Source organism: Hyperolius riggenbachi, chromosome 4 (assembly GCF_040937935.1).
Source record: "Hyperolius riggenbachi isolate aHypRig1 chromosome 4, aHypRig1.pri, whole genome shotgun sequence".
NCBI classification, from domain to species: Eukaryota; Metazoa; Chordata; class Amphibia; order Anura; family Hyperoliidae; genus Hyperolius; species Hyperolius riggenbachi.
Genome location: NC_090649.1, coordinates 390,504,431 through 390,523,574, shown reverse-complemented (window position 1 = coordinate 390,523,574; position 19,144 = coordinate 390,504,431). Strand labels below are relative to the sequence as shown.

Here is a 19,144-nt window from a genome sequence, read left to right as displayed (position 1 = left end):
GCTTGTGCCCACAGAGAAGGCTCTGAGTGCCCCCATCTGACATGTGTGCCATAGATCTGCCACCATTGCTCTAGACCAGGCATGGGCAAACTTGGCCCTCCAGCAGTTGAGGAACTACAAGTCCCACAATGCATTGCAGGAGTCCGACAGCCACAGTCATGACTCATAAAGGCAAATGCATTGTGGGATTTGTAGTTCCTTAACAGATGGAGGGCCAAGTTTGCCCATGCCGGCTCTAGACTATACACTATAGGGTCAATAGATTTTGAGCCCCATCAGAGGGACATGAATAAAAATACAGAAAAGTCCCCGTTATCTAGAATTCAGGCAACCGGAAGTCTCAACTAATCCGCATGCCTGAGGAATAACGGGGACCCTTTTTTGGGGGGCTTCCTGTGGGTGATGGCGGGCTCTAAAATACTTACGGAGGCTCCAGCGATGTCTAGCAGTCTCCCTGAACCTCCCTCGAAGGCTCCTAGCGGCTTCCGGCATCTGTGTACGGAAGCCGGCGTGTCACATGACCCAATGCAGGTCAGCTGACACTCTGGATTCTGTGCACTGGGGAAGCCGAAAAGCCGCTCGGAGCCTGCGAGACGTTTCAGGGAGACTGCCAGACATCGCTTGAGCCTTCATAAGTATTTTTGGAGAGGAGGTTTGTGTTATTTCAGCCAGTTGCTCAAGCAACTGGCAAGCACATGTATTTGGCATCAAGTGATCCCTGCCGGTGGACTTTGTATGTAAATAATAGTATATAATAATAGTAATAATGTGTAAGAAAACACAAGGGTAACATTAAAGTCAAAGGACACCTGGAGTGAAAGGGATATGGAGGCTGTCATATTTATTTCCTTTTAAGCAATGCAAATTGCCTGGTTTGTTCCGCTCATCCTCTGGCTTTAATACTTTTAGCCCTAGCCCCCGAACAAGCATTCAAATCAGATGTTTGACTAGATTAGTCACATGCTTCTATCAGGTGATTCAGACACTAGTGATGCATGAAAGATTGGCAGGACTGCCAGGCAACTGTTATTGTTCAAAAGGAAACATATATTGCAGCTTCCATATTTCGCTCACTCCAGGTGTCCTTAAATGCTTTAGACGTTAGAGTTAATATAAAGTTCAAACCATAATCAATATTGGACAATATTACTGCTGTTTCTCTGAATTTCTTATAAATTTTGTTACTTGTTCTATCATATAGACGGGCACTATCACTTTTATGTACCCCTTACTAATGTTTGGCCTTTTCTCGGCCTCTATACACTGGAAGCACTAAAGGCGCTCATCCTCCAGCATCTAACATGGCGTCTATGGCCTCTAGCCCACATATGACGCATTTCCGCCCCCGGAAGTACCAGCATTAACCCAAGCAGACATGGCCACACTGAATTCATGTCCCCGTCTGACGCAATTCCGCCGGGGACATGTAACAAATAGGATACGACGGTCAGCGTCCACTTCCGCGCACGTCTGACCCTGAGCCACGCCCACCACAAGCTAGTATCGAGCGTGGGGTATTTAGAAGCAGCCATGGCACCCAGCGAGCACGGAGGTGCCAAACCAGTTCAGACCATTGCTGGGGTAAGTTTGCTGAACCTACGCTCATGTTTCTATCACTGCTTATTACCTCATCTTTTACCCTCACCACGGGCTATATACACTATGGCTGAAACACCTACAGCCATGCATTTATTCCAGACAGACTAATGTAGGACCATTTAGTGTACATAAGAAAACTTTTTAGAGCTTCTGTTTAGCTTAGATGTTAGTGAGTTTATTTGCTCATTGATCAGGGGACATGTGCAATACTGACCTAGCAACTCTAAAGCTTTATGTTTGGTTTTCTTCCTATATATCTGTGTATTAATGAACAGGCGCTACATTTACCTATCAACTCGAAAGTTTTACGTCGCTTTTTGGGTTTTTACCCTATATCTCTATGGTGGTATGTGTGTGTATATATATTTCACCCAATGATGGCATTATATTGTTCTTGTTCTTGTCGTATATTGATATGTATTTATATCACCAGTTGGGGAAACTTATAAATTTTAGCTTATTTAATTGGCCCAGAGATATAGTGTTCACCTCTTTGAGAGCCAAATTTATGATAAACTATAACATTAACGAGGCGGTTCTCATCTTTCATTATAATGTATATTATAATTATGAACCTATAAGTGAAAGTTAAGGTCTCACATTGCTGACAGGGACTACAAGAAAATTGTTTTTAGGATAAAAACTACGATCATCAATTTTCAATGTGGGGATAATCATGCACAATCAGTCTGTTCGTGACCAATTTTATAATCAATTTTTTTGATCAGATTTGTACTATTGGCTTTTTATGGTTTATGTTTATGTTTGTCCTTTATTGATTGTGTTGTGTGTATATGTTTTTATTTTTCAGTTGCTCCTGCTTGTAATTGTTTTTGCCTGAGGAAGCGGGCTTGTGTCCCGTGAAACGCGTTGCAAACTGTTTTGTTATTAGGAGTACTAAATTGATTAAATTTGTTTCACCATACAAATTGGTCTTCGTTGTTTGTAGGGTGGGCAATTCCACCATTGCCACCCACAATTTTATGGTTTTAAATTGGCACTATTTTTATCCTATTGGCGCCTCTGGTTTTTCTATAATATTACTGCTGTATTCATCACGGTACAGGGTTAAGTCGTCCCCTCCCCCCCCCCCCCCCCCCCAAAAAAAAATAACAACAAAAAAAAAACTGCTATAGGAACATAAGAAAATATTGTGAATATTTAAATATGCAATAATAATGAAAAGCCTGGGATCTCCATCCAAAACACATCCATCACTCTCCAACCTTTGTAAAACGTTAACGCTCCTTAAAAACTCCCGTTTTCCAGCAAGCATACACTCTAACTTAGGCCATTCCCCCTTTAATCTCTGGCCATGTTGTGTTCCTTACTAAATGTAACCTAAAAACACACTGACTCTAGGTATACATATTGTAAGCTACATACTGTATACTACACCACCTCTTGTTTCCTCCGTGTTCCTCTAAGGACAGGGTTCTCTCGCCCTTTGGTGTCTTGGAATTTGCTATACTTTTGTTCATGTTACTATGTCTACCACTGTTTCTATGTCTACCACTTCTGTATTTTGTTCTAGTGTCTTTATTTTGTGTATGCTATTGTCTGTATTACTATGCACCCCATGTTTTGTTTCTTACTCTTTACAGCGCCATAGAATATGTTGGCGCTTTAAAAAATAATAATACAAATATCTAATGGTATAAGGTGGTAAACTTGTTAAATGACTGACTTCAGGTAGGTATTGATCACTTATCTATTCTACAACAAACTGAATAGAATAGAATAGAATCTTACGTGCATCATAGCTGAGGCTTGAATAAATATCAGTCAGACCACCAGAGGGAGCAATATAAGGTCCTTACCTGTTTTATTCTGTCAGAGTCTGCAATAGGAGATGAAGTGGAATCAGCTGGACATTCTTCAGACATATCATTTGTTGAGTGTGTGTCATCTACAGGGAAAAAGAATAGAACTGCAGCTTCAGTACATATAAAAAAAAAATCACTTATATGCAATGTTCCAACTTAAAGGCCTTGTTTAACCAACAATAATATTTCAAATAGAAGAAGAGTGTCAGACAATATGCTGTATTCTCTATACAATATAATCTCATTGGGCTTAATTCACTAAGACAAATAGCATGCCTTATCAAAGTTAACACGCCTTATCAAAGTTAACACACCTTATCAGAGTAGCATAGCTAACTTATGCATGCTAATTGCCAATGACGAGAGCTCCACTCGTCCTGCCCTGAGCCCCTGCGGGTTCCTAGCACTCGCTGTGCTACTCTGATAAGGTGTGTTAACTTTGATAAGGCGTGCTAACTTTGATAAGGCATGCTATTTTCTTAGTGAATCAAGCCCATTATATTAAACTTAGATATAGTAAAACTTTGGGTATGCTAAACTAAATGTCCAGGTCCCGGCTAAGAGCCATTTTAAGTATCCAGGTGTAATGCTGGGTATAATAAACACGGATATAAAAGTTATAGTAATTAGTAAACCTTTTTTTGGCCCTTGTAATATTCTGTATCTGGCTATAGTGGAAGGTGGAAAGGGGCATGTGTAATGCGACAGTTGGAGACCCATGAGTCATGGTCAGTGGGCAGAGAGGCAGCTTATTGCAAACTGCATGGGCCTGTGTGGATTACCTAAAAAGCACCAGCCGGTAAAAAACGGCTGCTAAAAACCCCAAGCTAGCTGCATCAGCTGGTGAGACCCATGCTTCCTGCCAGGGCCGTTTCTTGGGCAGTGCGGGCAGGGCGACCGCCCTGGGCACAGACTGGCAAGTAGGAGAAAGGGGTCACAGGCAATAGGACAAAACCACTAGGGAGCTGGTGACGCGTGGTGCAGCCAAATGGAAGAAGAAAGAGGATTACCAGTGCGATCACCTTCCTTGCCTCCCCCGAGCTACCTGCATCCAATGTCAAGTCATCATCACGTCACCACCGCGTGATGACACCTGATGTCCTGTAGTGGTACTGCAGGCTGTCAGTGCGCGGTGCCCATAGAGGAGTCGGCTTTCCAGGCTCTCTTCGTTGCGTGTTTAGCTGGTCCCTGCTACCTCCTGGATGAGCGGCTGGTCACTAGTAAGTAGGCAGATCTACTTGTGATCTGTGGCTGTGTGACTGTCCCTAAAGAGTAAGGGTTTGCAAGTCCACAGGGGTGGAGGAAGGGGGTGCAATTTTTACACCCCCGCCCTGGGTGCAATTTAGCCTAGAAACTGCCATGCTTCCTGTGCAAGCTGCTGCTTGATTACTGAGGGAATTGCCTGTCATCTGTGTCTGGCTTTTGCATGGCTGCAACACTACAGCATCATCCAGGCTGCACAGAAATGTGGACAGTGGAGCACACTATAAGTACTGTACCTGCAATAACTAGTGAGACCTGTGATTCCTGTGCAAGCTGTTGAGTGATTTTTCCATGCAAATCTCTGCATATTGAGGACCTCCTCCTTTTGTGTCCTACCTGATGCACCTTCATTACTGTGCACCCATGCTATGCATTTGAGTGAACTCAAATCGCCTAATCTCCATGCTGCCATCCAGTGACTGACTAAGCATTACCTTCTACTCTTACTGTGCCACGTGATCTGTTTTCTGTTGTATTCCTGTATTGTCATATTGCTGTATGTCAACCCCTAAATATTGTCTGTAACCTAAACTAATGTCCAGCGTTGCGTAATATGTTGGCGCTTTATAAATACAATAAATAAATAAAATACTCATTGTGATCTAGCTTAGATGTTGTTTGTGCTACCATGCTGCAGCATTAAAAAGAAAAAGCGTCTCCCAATTATTGATTCATTTTAGAAACAGTACTACAGTATACTTTATGTGCTTGAGTATGACATTTTCTGATATAGTAAATGACTTTTCTCAGTCTGTTGGAGTTTACTATAAAGAGATTCTACTGTTATATAAAATATAAATGAAAGTACATTTCTCAGTTTCATTCTCTCAAAAGATAAAAGAAGGCAAACGTTTATTCCACCTGTCAACATCCATTCAAAATTTAGTAAAAACAGTTTTGGGCAAGTTTTCCCTTAAAGGGATACTGTAGGGGGTTGGTGGAAAATGAGTTGAAGTTACCTGGGGCTTCTAATGGTCCCCCACAGACATCCTGTGCCCGCGCAGCCACTCCCCAATGCTTCGGCCCCGCCTCTGGTTCACTTCTGGAATTTCAGACTTTAAAGTCTGAAAACCACTGCGCCTGCGTTGCCGTGTCCTCACTCCCACTGATGGCACCACACCAGGAGCGCACGGCGCAGACACAGACCATACTGGGCCTGCGCAGTACGCTCCTGGTGCCATCAGTGGGAGCGAGGACATGGCAACGCAGTCACAGTGGTTTTCAGACTTTAAAGTCTGAAATTCCAGAAGTAAACCAGAGGCGGGGCCGGAGCATCGGTAAGTGGCTGCGCGGGCACAGGATGTCTGTGGGGGACCCTTAGAAGCCCTGGGTAACTTCAACTCATTTTCCCCCGACCCCCCTACAGTATCCCTTTAAACATGAAAGCAACATTACAGCAGGCACCATAAGCTGCTGCGACTTTCAGTGTCTTGATGAAAACAAAGAGTTACCAGCCCTCGGTTATATATGGGTATATTGTTTCACTTATCCCATGGTGTGACATTTGGACAGCAGCAGCCACATACCTGAAAGTTCAGGAAGGAGATCCATAGAAGTTCCCCCCAATTAATAAAGCCTTGGAACAAAAGCACAAGGCCCTTGAAGGTGTTATCCAAATAAAAAGTAGTCCAGCCTCAAAGCTGTGGACGGAGGTCTCAGGAGGAGCCAAAGTATCAGGGAGATGGCAAAAAGGCACTTGGACAGCCAAGTAGGTAATTTGGGCGTTGGCGACGCTTTGGTAAAATGGGCACCGCACAGACCATGTTGCTAATTGTGCCTATAGTAGTTACTAGGGGGCAATTTGGGCCCCCGGTAAATCCCGATAATGTTAGTTTTTAAGTGGCACGAATATTGGGGATATTGGTGGAGGGTTTTTCTTTAGCGAAGGCAGCGAGGACATTATTGGCTATTGTGGTGAGGGGGTCGGTTAGGGTAAGGGCCTGTTTCCACTACACACAAATTCTGGATGCAGAAAAACTGACTCCAATGCATGTCTATGGGCCTGTTTTCACTATAAGGGATTTTTCTGATGCAGACTTCCCATAGGAATTCATTGGAGTCAGTTTTCTGCATCCAGAATCTGCGTGTAGTGGAAACAGGCCATAGGGCATGCACAGAGGTGAGGGTTTAAGTGAGAGTAGGGTTAGGCTTTTTTTTACATGTAAGCCTTGGAAAGATCTTTCTGAAAAAAAATATAGCTTTAGCTTTTGTGTTGTTTTTAAAAGGAAGGAGGAGGCTAAGCCAGGAACCCAGTTTAATGAGATCATTGTAAAAGTAGATAAACGTCTAGGACCACTTCAAGATAATATTAAGGAACGCAAACTTCGCAAATTCCGACGGGATGAGGAAGATTTTAGAAGGGGACGAATCTTCGAGTGGGGACAATCAGGAGGCCAAATAAATAGAAATCCATCAGGACCGAGACCAAAGCGACATAGAAAAAAAGCTGGGGGATACTGGACGACGGACTCTGGATCGGACTCTAGTCCTGAGAAACCAAGGGATACACCAGTTAAGCCAACAACACAACAAGTATGTGCAGGAGCCCCTTTAGAAACAAAACCAGGCGGGGAAGGAGGAAACCCTGCGGGACCGCCGCCAAAGAGGGTGAGATGGCGTCAGGGGACTTCTGGTCGAAAGTATTGGAGGAAGAAGTAACTACTTCTTCCATGGGTGAGAATGACCTTCAGATTATCAATATTTCTGGTGTTAAACTCCCCGAAGGTTGTGACTCCCTTCTAAAGAAGGGGTTAAATTTTTCTGTGAGCTGTGACTTTGATAAATTTCAATTTGAAGTGGACTGGTATAAAGCCATTAGAAGGCTAAATATCTCTACCTTCCAATTCAGGGGAAGTTTAGAGGTAACCCCACCTTTGTGTAGCCCTAATACTTTGGGCTTGTTTGTACCCAATACTGGTTTGGATCTGCAGGTGTTTAATGATTTGTTATCACTCCTGCAGGAAAATGAGGAAAAACTAGTAGAGAGTGAGATGGGGTCGGTCGCTGAAGAAGCACGACTACCATTTATTCCGTGCAGATCTACCAGAGATTTCCCCCCTGCCCCTGGATCTGACATAGATATGTTTGATAAGGTTGCACAAGGGGATCTTAAAGCTCTGATCTACCCCAAAGGAACACAAAATTTGACAAATAAAGAGATGGCAGCCTTAAAGTGGCTTAGCAAGAACGATCAAATTGTGTTAAAGAAAGCTGATAAAGGTGGCAACCTAGTGGTAATGTCAAGGGAGGGATACCTACGGGAGGCTTTGAGACAACTTGAGGGAAAGGAGGGGTTCTATGAAAAGTTGCGGGGAGATCCTACACAGCAATATAAGAAGCTGTTAACCACTCTCTTGAGAAAGGGAGTGGAGGCTGGGTGGTTAACTCGCAAACTTGGTGAGGGGCTCCTCCCGGACTTCCCCAAGAAGCCCGTTTGGTATTTTCTCCCTAAAATTCACAAAAGTCTGGAGAACCCTCCAGGACGGCCAATAGTGTCAGCCAGAGGCTCAGTAACAGAGCCCTTGTCCAAATATCTGGACTTTTTGTTGAGGCCATTTTTGGAGAGGGTCCCCTCTCATTTGGCTGACACTCTGGCCGCTTTGAGACTGTTACCGACCATACAGTGGGAAAACCACTATAGTCTGGTCTCAATCGATGTCGAGAGTCTGTATACCAGAATCCCCCAGGACAGGGGGGTTAGGGCCATTGAGACCTTCCTCATCGAACAGGGGAAGGATGAACGATGGGCAGGATTTGTGGGCGAGTGCCTAATGTTTGTGCTCGCTCATAACGCCTTTCTGTTCAACAACCAGTGGTACAGGCAGTCCTCTGGCGTGGCGATGGGGACATCGGTAGCCCCGACGTTTGCCAATTTGTTTTTGGCGCGTTGGGAGGCAGAGTACGTGTACTCGGCCGCGAATCCCTATCGTCACGCCATTGGATCATGGCATCGGTATATGGACGATGTGGTGATGGTATGGTCTGGAGGAGAAGCTTTATTCCATGACTTTGTGAAATGGCTAAATACCAATGAGCTAAACATGAGATTTACAGGGGTATGGGGAGGTCAAAGACTGGAGTTTCTGGACCTGACCCTATATGTGGAGGGGAATAGGGTGTTGTCTAAAGGGTACCGAAAGTCCACGGCTACAAACTCCCTATTGTCTTATTCTAGTTACCATCCGAAACATGTTTTAGATGGGATACCCTATAGCCAATTCCTACGACTAAAACGTAATAACAGTAAACAAGAGGATTATCTGGAACAGAGCAAAGAATTGGCAAGGAGGTTTCTAGATCGAGGATATCCCCCTCCATTATTGATGGAGGCCTTTAATAAGGCCAACATGAGAACAAGGGGGGATCTCCTTAAGAAGAAGAAAAACAATAGAAACATTTCATTGGACACAGACCAACTCAGGGGAGCTAGAAATAGGGTCCCCTTTATCTTTAATTATTCACCCATGGCCTCAAAAATTAAAGAAGTGGTCAATAAACACTGGATGGACCTGAAGTCCAACCCGACTTGGGGTGAGTCCCTAAGTGAACGACCATTGGTGACCTTCCGTCGGGCTCGTACTATTGGGGATTGGGTGGTTAGGAGTGAATTTTCCACCAAAAAAGAACCTGATTGGCTCACGGCTATGAGACCTGCTGGTAATTACCGCTGTTTGAATTGTACCCATTGTCACCAGTTTATTCCTGGTAAAGTGATTTCCCTGGGAGGACATACAGTGCCAATTACGGACTTTATACAATGTGGCTCTAAGTTTGCTGTATATGTGGTGACTTGTCCTTGTGGAAGATTCTATGTGGGGGAAACAACTAGGCCAATCAAGCAACGCTTCCAGGAACATTATAAGTCTATCGAAACCGGAAAAGGGGCAGGTAGACTTATATCTCATGTGAGAGAGTCTCATGGGGGGAATGCTGACTGTCTACGGTTCTGTGGCCTGAAAATTGTGGATACTCCACATAGAGGGGGAAACAGGGAACTATGTTTACGCAGAGAGGAAGCGAGGCTTATCTCGCAAACTGAGGCATGCGGGAGAATGGGTCTTAATGACCGCAATGAACTATGGTGCTTTTTAGATAAACACTGATTATTAATGTCTTTAAGCCTTTGATGTTGTCCTTCATGCCCTCCCCTTCCTTCTCCATAATTTTCATTTTCCTTTTCCTCCCCCTCTCTTCCCCTCTTCTCTTTCCCCTTCATCCCCCCCCCCCCTGCTTTTCCTTTTACCCTCCGGGGTTCTTCCCCTTACCTTTCTCAATCTACCTCCTAGGGAATGGAGTAGTAATAATATATATCCTTTGGAATACTTTTTGGAATACTGGGGTTGCCCTGCCACTGATGTGGGTTCTTTAAGTGGGGGGGCTGTATGTAGAAGCCCCGGAGGGTGGCTGCCAACTAGGGGTTCCCTGTGGCCGTCTCCCGAACCCACATTGCTGTATTTCCCCATTTAGGAGAATAGCAGTCTGGAGGTGTTCCTTAACAATGAACTGGGTCCTTTTCTGAATTGTTAGGTTTCCTACATACAAGCCTCTTAATTGTTTTTCTAACTAAAGTGCTTTCATCCCCACAGGTTTTATGTTTATATTAATATCTGGTTTCGCTATGTTGATTTTAATGCTGTCTTGTCTGTCTGTTTATTTTGTAGGCACGCTGCGCTTCAGGACTGGTCGCCTAGACAACTAGACGCCAGCCCATACCCTCCACCGATACCGCTGCGCAGAATGAAAAGAGGGGAGGTGAAGGATGAGTCACCTGACCCCCTGTGAACCAATTAGGTTCCTTGTACTAGACGCTCCCGAAAGTAGTGATGGGCGAACATCTAGATGTTGGGGTTCGGGCCGAACAGGCCGAACATGGCCGCGATGTTCGGGTGTTCGACCCGAACTCCGAACATAATGGAAGTCAATGGGGACCCGAACTTTTGTGCTTTGTAAAGCCTCCTTACATGCTACATACCCCAAATTTACAGGGTATGTGCACCTTGGGAGTGGGTACAAGAGGAAAAATTTTTTTAGCAAAAAGAGCTTATAGTTTTTGAGAAAATCGATTTTAAAGTTTCAAAGGGAAAACTGTCTTTTAAATGCGGGAAATGTCTGTTTTCTTTGCACAGGTAACATGCTTTTTGTCGGCATGCAGTCATAAATGTAATACATATAAGAGGTTCCAGGAAAAGGGACCGGTAACGCTAACCCAGCAGCAGCACACGTGATGGAACAAGAGGAGGGTGGCGCAGGAGGAGAAGGCCACGCTTTGAGACACAACAACCCAGGCCTTGCATGAGGACAAGAAGCGTGCGGATAGCAATTTGCATTTTGTCGCCATGCAGTCATAAATGTAATACAGATGAGAGGTTCAATAAACAGGGACCGGAAACGCTAACCCATCACAGATGTTCATTGTTCATGTTACTTGGTTGGGGTCCGGGAGTGTTGCGTAGTCGTTTCCAATCCAGGATTGATTCATTTTAATTTGAGTCAGACGGTCTGCATTTTCTGTGGAGAGGCGGATACGCCGCCGATCTGTGACGATGCCTCCGGCAGCACTGAAACAGCGTTCCGACATAACGCTGGCTGCCGGGCAAGCCAGCACCTCTATTGCGTACATTGCCAGTTTGTGCCAGGTGTCTAGCTTCGATACCCAATAGTTGAAGGGTGCAGATGGATTGTTCAACACAGCTACGCCATCTGACATGTAGTCCTTGACCATCTTCTCCAGGCGATCGGTGTTGGAGGTGGATCTGCACGCTTGCTGTTCTGTGTGCTGCTGCATGGGTGTCAGAAAATTTTCCCACTCCAAGGACACTGCCGATACCATTCCCTTTTGGGCACTAGCTGCGGCTTGTGTTGTTTGCTGCCCTCCTGGTCGTCCTGGGTTTGCGGAAGTCAGTCTGTCGGCGTACAACTGGCTAGAGGAGGGGGAGGATGTCAATCTCCTCTCTAAAGTCTCCACAAGGGCCTGCTGGTATTCTTCCATTTTGACCTGTCTGGCTCTTTCTTCAAGCAGTTTTGGAACATTGTGTTTGTACCGTGGATCCAGAAGGGTATAAACCCAGTAATTGGTGTTGTCCAGAATGCGCACAATGCGTGGGTCGCGTTCAATGCAGTCCTAGGCCGAAGAGGTCATAGCCTAGGGTCACAAAACCTGTTTATTGGGCAATTTCAATGGTGGCGAGTCTGACGTACATAAATCGCAGCAATGGCCGTTAGCAACGTCTGAATCTCACGAAATGTCTCATGCAGGTAGAAGACATATTGTTAGACTTGGGCTCCAAAGATGGGTTCCCTACATCTCTGCAAACCAGAGTTACAGGGCTCCAAATTTGGTAAAATCCCCCATAGGCTTTCATTGGGCCTCCTATTTACAGTTCCAAAATCTCACATCTTTTCAAAGGGCAATTACTCAGCAGTGGCAAATTTTCTAGCATTGTAGGGACCCTTAGGGGGAACATGACTGGTGAGTTTCGGGCCCCTAGGCCGAAGAGGTCATAGCCTAGGGTCACAAAAACCTGTTTATTGGGGCTATTTCAATGGTAGTGATGGTGACGTACATAAATCGCAGCAATGGCCGTTAGCAAAGTCTGAATCTCACGAAATGTCTCATGCAGGTAGAAGACATATTGTTAGACTTGGATTCCAAAGATGGGGTCCCTACATCTCTGCAAACCAGAGTTACAGGGGTCCAAAATTGGTAAAATCCCCCATAGGATTTCATTGGCTCCCTATTTCACTTTCCAAAATCTCACATCTTTTCAAAGGGCAATGGCTCAGCAGTACCAAATTTTCTAGCATTGTAGGGACCCTTAGGGGGAACATGACTGGTGAGTTTCGGGCCCCTAGGCCGAAGAGGTCATAGCCTAGGGTCACAAAAACCTGTTTATTGGGGCTATTTCAATGGTAGTGATGGTGACGTACATAAATCGCAGCAATGGCCGTTAGCAAAGTCTGAATCTCACGAAATGTCTCATGCAGGTAGAAGACATATTGTTAGACTTGGATTCCAAAGATGGGGTCCCTACATCTCTGCAAACCAGAGTTACAGGGGTCCAAAATTGGTAAAATCCCCCATAGGATTTCATTGGCTCCCTATTTCACTTTCCAAAATCTCACATCTTTTCAAAGGGCAATGGCTCAGCAGTACCAAATTTTCTAGCATTGTAGGGACCCTTAGGGGGAACATGACTGGTGAGTTTCGGGCCCCTAGGCCGAAGAGGTCATAGCCTAGGGTCACAAAAACCTGTTTATTGGGGCTATTTCAATGGTAGTGATGGTGACGTACATAAATCGCAGCAATGGCCGTTAGCAAAGTCTGAATCTCACGAAATGTCTCATGCAGGTAGAAGACATATTGTTAGACTTGGATTCCAAAGATGGGGTCCCTACATCTCTGCAAACCAGAGTTACAGGGGTCCAAAATTGGTAAAATCCCCCATAGGATTTCATTGGCTCCCTATTTCACTTTCCAAAATCTCACATCTTTTCAAAGGGCAATGGCTCAGCAGTACCAAATTTTCTAGCATTGTAGGGACCCTTAGGGGGAACATGACTGGTGAGTTTCGGGCCCCTAGGCCGAAGAGGTCATAGCCTAGGGTCACAAAAACCTGTTTATTGGGGCTATTTCAATGGTAGTGATGGTGACGTACATAAATCGCAGCAATGGCCGTTAGCAAAGTCTGAATCTCACGAAATGTCTCATGCAGGTAGAAGACATATTGTTAGACTTGGATTCCAAAGATGGGGTCCCTACATCTCTGCAAACCAGAGTTACAGGGGTCCAAAATTGGTAAAATCCCCCATAGGATTTCATTGGCTCCCTATTTCACTTTCCAAAATCTCACATCTTTTCAAAGGGCAATGGCTCAGCAGTACCAAATTTTCTAGCATTGTAGGGACCCTTAGGGGGAACATGACTGGTGAGTTTCGGGCCCCTAGGCCGAAGAGGTCATAGCCTAGGGTCACAAAAACCTGTTTATTGGGGCTATTTCAATGGTAGTGATGGTGACGTACATAAATCGCAGCAATGGCCGTTAGCAAAGTCTGAATCTCACGAAATGTCTCATGCAGGTAGAAGACATATTGTTAGACTTGGATTCCAAAGATGGGGTCCCTACATCTCTGCAAACCAGAGTTACAGGGGTCCAAAATTGGTAAAATCCCCCATAGGATTTCATTGGCTCCCTATTTCACTTTCCAAAATCTCACATCTTTTCAAAGGGCAATGGCTCAGCAGTACCAAATTTTCTAGCATTGTAGGGACCCTTAGGGGGAACATGACTGGTGAGTTTTGGGCCCCTAGGCCGAAGAGGTCATAGCCTAGGGTCACAAAAACCTGTTTATTTGGGCTATTTCAATGGTAGTGATGGTGGCGTACATAAATCTCAGCCATGGCCGTTAGCAACGTCTGAATCTCACGAAATGTCTCATGCAGGTAGAAGACATATTGTTAGACTTAGATTCCAAAGATGGGGTCCCTACATCTCTGCAAACCAGAGTTACAGGGGTCCAAAATTGGTAAAATCCCCCATAGGCTTTCATTGGGCCTCCTATTTACCGTTCCAAAATCTCACACCATTTCAAAGGGCAATGGCTCAGCAGTGGCAAAACTCACCAGTCATGATCCCCCTAAGGGTCCCTACAATGCTAGAAAATTTGGTACTGCTGAGCCATTGCCCTTTGAAAAGATGTGAGATTTTGGAAAGTGAAATAGGGAGCCAATGAAATCCTATGGGGGATTTTACCAATTTTGGACCCCTGTAACTCTGGTTTGCAGAGATGTAGGGACCCCATCTTTGGAATCCAAGTCTAACAATATGTCTTCTACCTGCATGAGACATTTCGTGAGATTCAGACGTTGCTAACGGCCATTGCTGCGATTTATGTACGTCAGACTCGCCACCATTGAAATTGCCCAATAAACAGGTTTTGTGGCCCTAGGCTATGACCTCTTCGGCCTAGGACTGCATTGAACGCGACCCACGCATTGTGCGCATTCTGGACAACACCAATTACTGGGTTTATACCCTTCTGGATCCACGGTACAAACACAATGTTCCAAAACTGCTTGAAGAAAGAGCCAGACAGGTCAAAATGGAAGAATACCAGCAGGCCCTTGTGGAGACTTTAGAGAGGAGATTGACATCCTCCCCCTCCTCTAGCCAGTTGTACGCCGACAGACTGACTTCCGCAAACCCAGGACGACCAGGAGGGCAGCAAACAACACAAGCCGCAGCTAGTGCCCAAAAGGGAATGGTATCGGCAGTGTCCTTGGAGTGGGAAAATTTTCTGACACCCATGCAGCAGCACACAGAACAGCAAGCGTGCAGATCCACCTCCAACACCGATCGCCTGGAGAAGATGGTCAAGGACTACATGTCAGATGGCGTAGCTGTGTTGAACAATCCATCTGCACCCTTCAACTATTGGGTATCGAAGCTAGACACCTGGCACAAACTGGCAATGTACGCAATAGAGGTGCTGGCTTGCCCGGCAGCCAGCGTTATGTCGGAACGCTGTTTCAGTGCTGCCGGAGGCATCGTCACAGATCGGCGGCGTATCCGCCTCTCCACAGAAAATGCAGACCGTCTGACTCAAATTAAAATGAATCAATCCTGGATTGGAAACGACTACGCAACACTCCCGGACCCCAACCAAGTAACATGAACAATGAACATCTGTGATGGGTTAGCGTTTCCGGTCCCTGTTTATTGAACCTCTCATCTGTATTACATTTATGACTGCATGGCGACAAAATGCAAATTGCTATCCGCACGCTTCTTGTCCTCATGCAAGGCCTGGGTTGTTGTGTCTCAAAGCGTGGCCTTCTCCTCCTGCGCCACCCTCCTCTTGTTCCATCACGTGTGCTGCTGCTGGGTTAGCGTTACCGGTCCCTTTTCCTGGAACCTCTTATATGTATTACATTTATGACTGCATGCCGACAAAAAGCATGTTACCTGTGCAAAGAAAACAGACATTTCCCGCATTTAAAAGACAGTTTTCCCTTTGAAACTTTAAAATCGATTTTCTCAAAAACTATAAGCTCCTTTTGCTAAATTTTTTTTTCCTCTTGTACCCACTCCCAAGGTGCACATACCCTGTAAATTTGGGGTATATAGCATGTAAGGAGGCTTTACAAAGCACGAAAGTTCGGGTCCCCATTGACTTCCATTATGTTCGGAGTTCGGCCATGTTCGGCCCGAACCCGAACATCTAGATGTTCGCCCAACACTACACGTGACCCGTTCGGCCAATCACAGCGCTAGCCGAACGTTCGGGTAACGTTCGGCCATGCGCTCTTAGTTCGGCCATATGGCCGAACAGTTTGGCCGAACACCATCAGGTGTTCGGCCGAACCCGAACATCACCCGAACAGGGTGATGTTCTGCAGAACCCGAACAGTGGCGAACACTGTTCGCCCAACACTACCCGAAAGGGAGGCGTCAGGGATCCTTGTGGACCAATCAGGCATGGCCTGTTTGACGCTCCCGAAAGGGTGACGTCACGACTGGCCTGCGAATCACCGGCTCGGGGCTGCGCGCTCTACACAGGGCGCGCGCTCGGCGGTGGGGCGTGTTGAAGTGCGGTAAGCCTATCTACACGTATTTCTAAATGTATAAATGTTGTTTGCTGTCACATTTTGCATATTTGTTGCCTCTGAAGAAGCAGATCTTTCTGTGAAACGGCTGTTAGGCCTTGCAAATTTCTGTCGGGGATCTTGGGGAAGGAATAAAAGGAGTTTATGCATCAGTTGTGCTGACTGGTGCCCGGATATCTATCTACTCTCGTTTGCTACTTATGTTACTTGATTGTTCCGGAGGCACGGCCTATAACCCCTGCTACCCCCTTGGGGCTGCCTTCCAGAGCATCTAGTGCCACCCTACGTGCCTCTCTCTGTCTGCAGCGAGGACATTATTGGCTATTGTGGTGAGGGGGTCGGTTAGGGTAAGGGCCTGTTTCCACTACACACAAATTCTGGATGCAGAAAAACTGACTCCAATGCATGTCTATGGGCCTGTTTTCACTAAAAGGGATTTTTCTGATGCAGACTTCCCATAGGAATTCATTGGAGTCAGTTTTCTGCATCCAGAATTTGCGTGTAGTGGAAACAGGCCATAAGGCATGCACAGAGGTGAGGGTTTAAGTGAGAGTAGGGTTAGGCTTTTTTTTACATGTAAGCCTTGGAAAGATCTTTCTGAAAAAAAATATAGCTTTAGCTTTTGTGTTGTTTTTAAAAGGAAGGAGGAGGCTAAGCCAAGAACTGGCTAGGCTGGCACTGGAATTGGTCACCAGCACTATTGATTAATAAACCAGAATTACTACAGATTAGCTGTAGAAGTATAGTCTTGGCCCTCTAATTTCGTCCAAGAGATTGAGTTTTTTTATTCTTGCCAGGTGGCATGCCTTGTACGTGTGTATGAGGATTTAGAGGGAGGAGGGTTCACTCTCAATTTTGTAACCATATGTTCTTGCTCTGTCACTGGCATACTTGGCAGGGCAATCCACCAGAGGTATGTGAAAGGCACCTGACATCTGAGCCTGCTTCAGCCCTACATTGCCTCAATCTCACCTACCCATCAGAGATGAACAATAATAAAGGCAAGTAAAATTTTTCAGTGCATCTGTACTGCCCAGTTATCCCTTGTACTGTATATCCTTCCACTCCAATGTAATTTCTCCTCTTATATACCCAACCACTTACCATCTACCCTTCCATCCTGACATCGTCTCTTCTGACCTGTATCCACTTATTCCCAATATTTCCTTCCATTCCCATGCCACCTTTCCTGACTCACATCCACTCTCCCACACCAACACAGTTTACCCACTCCTACCTAGGACTATGTACTTCTTACTATGCTACCCAATGCTCAGCACTTCTACTTATTCTCACAATCATTTAGCACCCCTGTAAAATCCCTGTGATTACCTGTCCTGCCAACCATCCCCATGATCTCCTCTGCTGTGTTTGTCTTTACTCATAGATCCTACCCACCCACATTCTAGGCCTCATCACCTCTGTTAAACTCCTCAGTGACCTCAACTGCCACAACCATCACGTACATTTCTTTGCCACCCACCTATCCTACAATCATCCCAGTTTGCTTGGCTTACCCATTCCCATTGTCTAATGTGCTGGCATATATTTGCTAGCGGGATAAAAAGGTCATGTAAACAAATCTTTATATTTTCCTTGGATGTACATATCCATATTAATTTAATCAGCTCCAAGCCACCATTGTTTAAAAAAGTAAATATGTCCCATCACTCTTATAGATTTAGTTGTCCGCCTTTGAGTTCTCTCCAAATCTTCTGATTCTTTCTTTTTGTGCCTCAAACACAATCCCAGATTCAAGACAAATGATTTGCACACATGAATCATGTGTTTGTATCTCCTTTTTAAATGTTCCAGGCTTTTATTCGTTCCTGAAGCTTACACTTGGCAGTGAACGCCACTGCTTAATTTATTGTGCACCAAAATTCCCAAGTCCTGTTCCAAACCTGTGTTGCACAACTGCGTCCCATTTAACTCATAGGTGGCTTTGCATTTATTAACCTTAAAGAGGCACTGTAGTGACATATAATAAATAGAAATAAATATAGTACAGGCTACCCACTTGTATGTTGATTATTCTGGTTTCCGAATCAGAAACATTTCCTAGATCTATATATAGCTGCATATTGGTATGTAACCCTGCCCCCCCAGTGATGTTTAGCCTCAGCTATTTAGATATGCAGAATTCTCCTCCCAGAGAATTCTGGGAGACCAGGTGTTGTTTCTACTAACGTTGAAACATAATAGTAAACAAACATTCTGCAGTGATGCACCTACTAGCAGTAATGAAGTTGCCAACTGTTATATAGTTCTTAATGTAGATCTGGGAGAGGAAAGATTTTACAATGGGAAACACTGACATCTTTTAAAAGTAATTTTGTTTTGTTAGCAATTTTTTGTTAGCAATTTTATTCATTACACTATATTAACTGAAGTTTCTCTTTAAATTAATTAAAATTATAGTGCTTCTTAGCAATATACAGTCCCCATTTTTGAAGTAGACATGTGAGAATCCACGGAGACGCCGCCGCACGGGGCAACATGGCGGCGGTCTCCGCTTCCCAGCCAGCGAGTTCACACGTGGAACTGCTGACACGGGTTGGTGGGGACACCGCCGCCGCGGCTGGCGACATGGCGGCGGGTCCGGTGGTGCAGCCGGCGGACTTCGGTACGCGTTCGCGCGCGGACCCTGGGCCTGGCCTCTCTGGTGCACAGAGGCAGAGGGTCGCGCGCGCGAGGAGGCAGGATTTTTACCTCCTACGTAGGAGGGTCAGCTGACTCTCCAGTCAGCTGATAGCAGGAAGCCTTTTGATTGGCTGGGCGGCTGGGTGGCGCTGCAGATGCGCTCCCAGCATATAAGGAGCTTATTTTCAGTTGCTCCTTGTCTGCTGTCGTG

General features: G+C 45.4%; 1 protein-coding gene across 3 annotated transcripts in view; it reads right to left on the bottom strand.

Moving 5' to 3' along the window:
- Positions 1 to 19,144, bottom strand: part of EDARADD (EDAR associated via death domain) — a 121,581-nt gene that overhangs the window by 9,540 nt on the left and 92,897 nt on the right. For all 3 annotated transcript variants that reach the window (XM_068232166.1, XM_068232167.1, XM_068232168.1), the window contains one exon: positions 3,420 to 3,508. In XM_068232166.1, the coding sequence (XP_068088267.1) occupies positions 3,420 to 3,508 (89 nt within the window). The remainder of the gene's footprint in view (positions 1 to 3,419; positions 3,509 to 19,144) is intronic.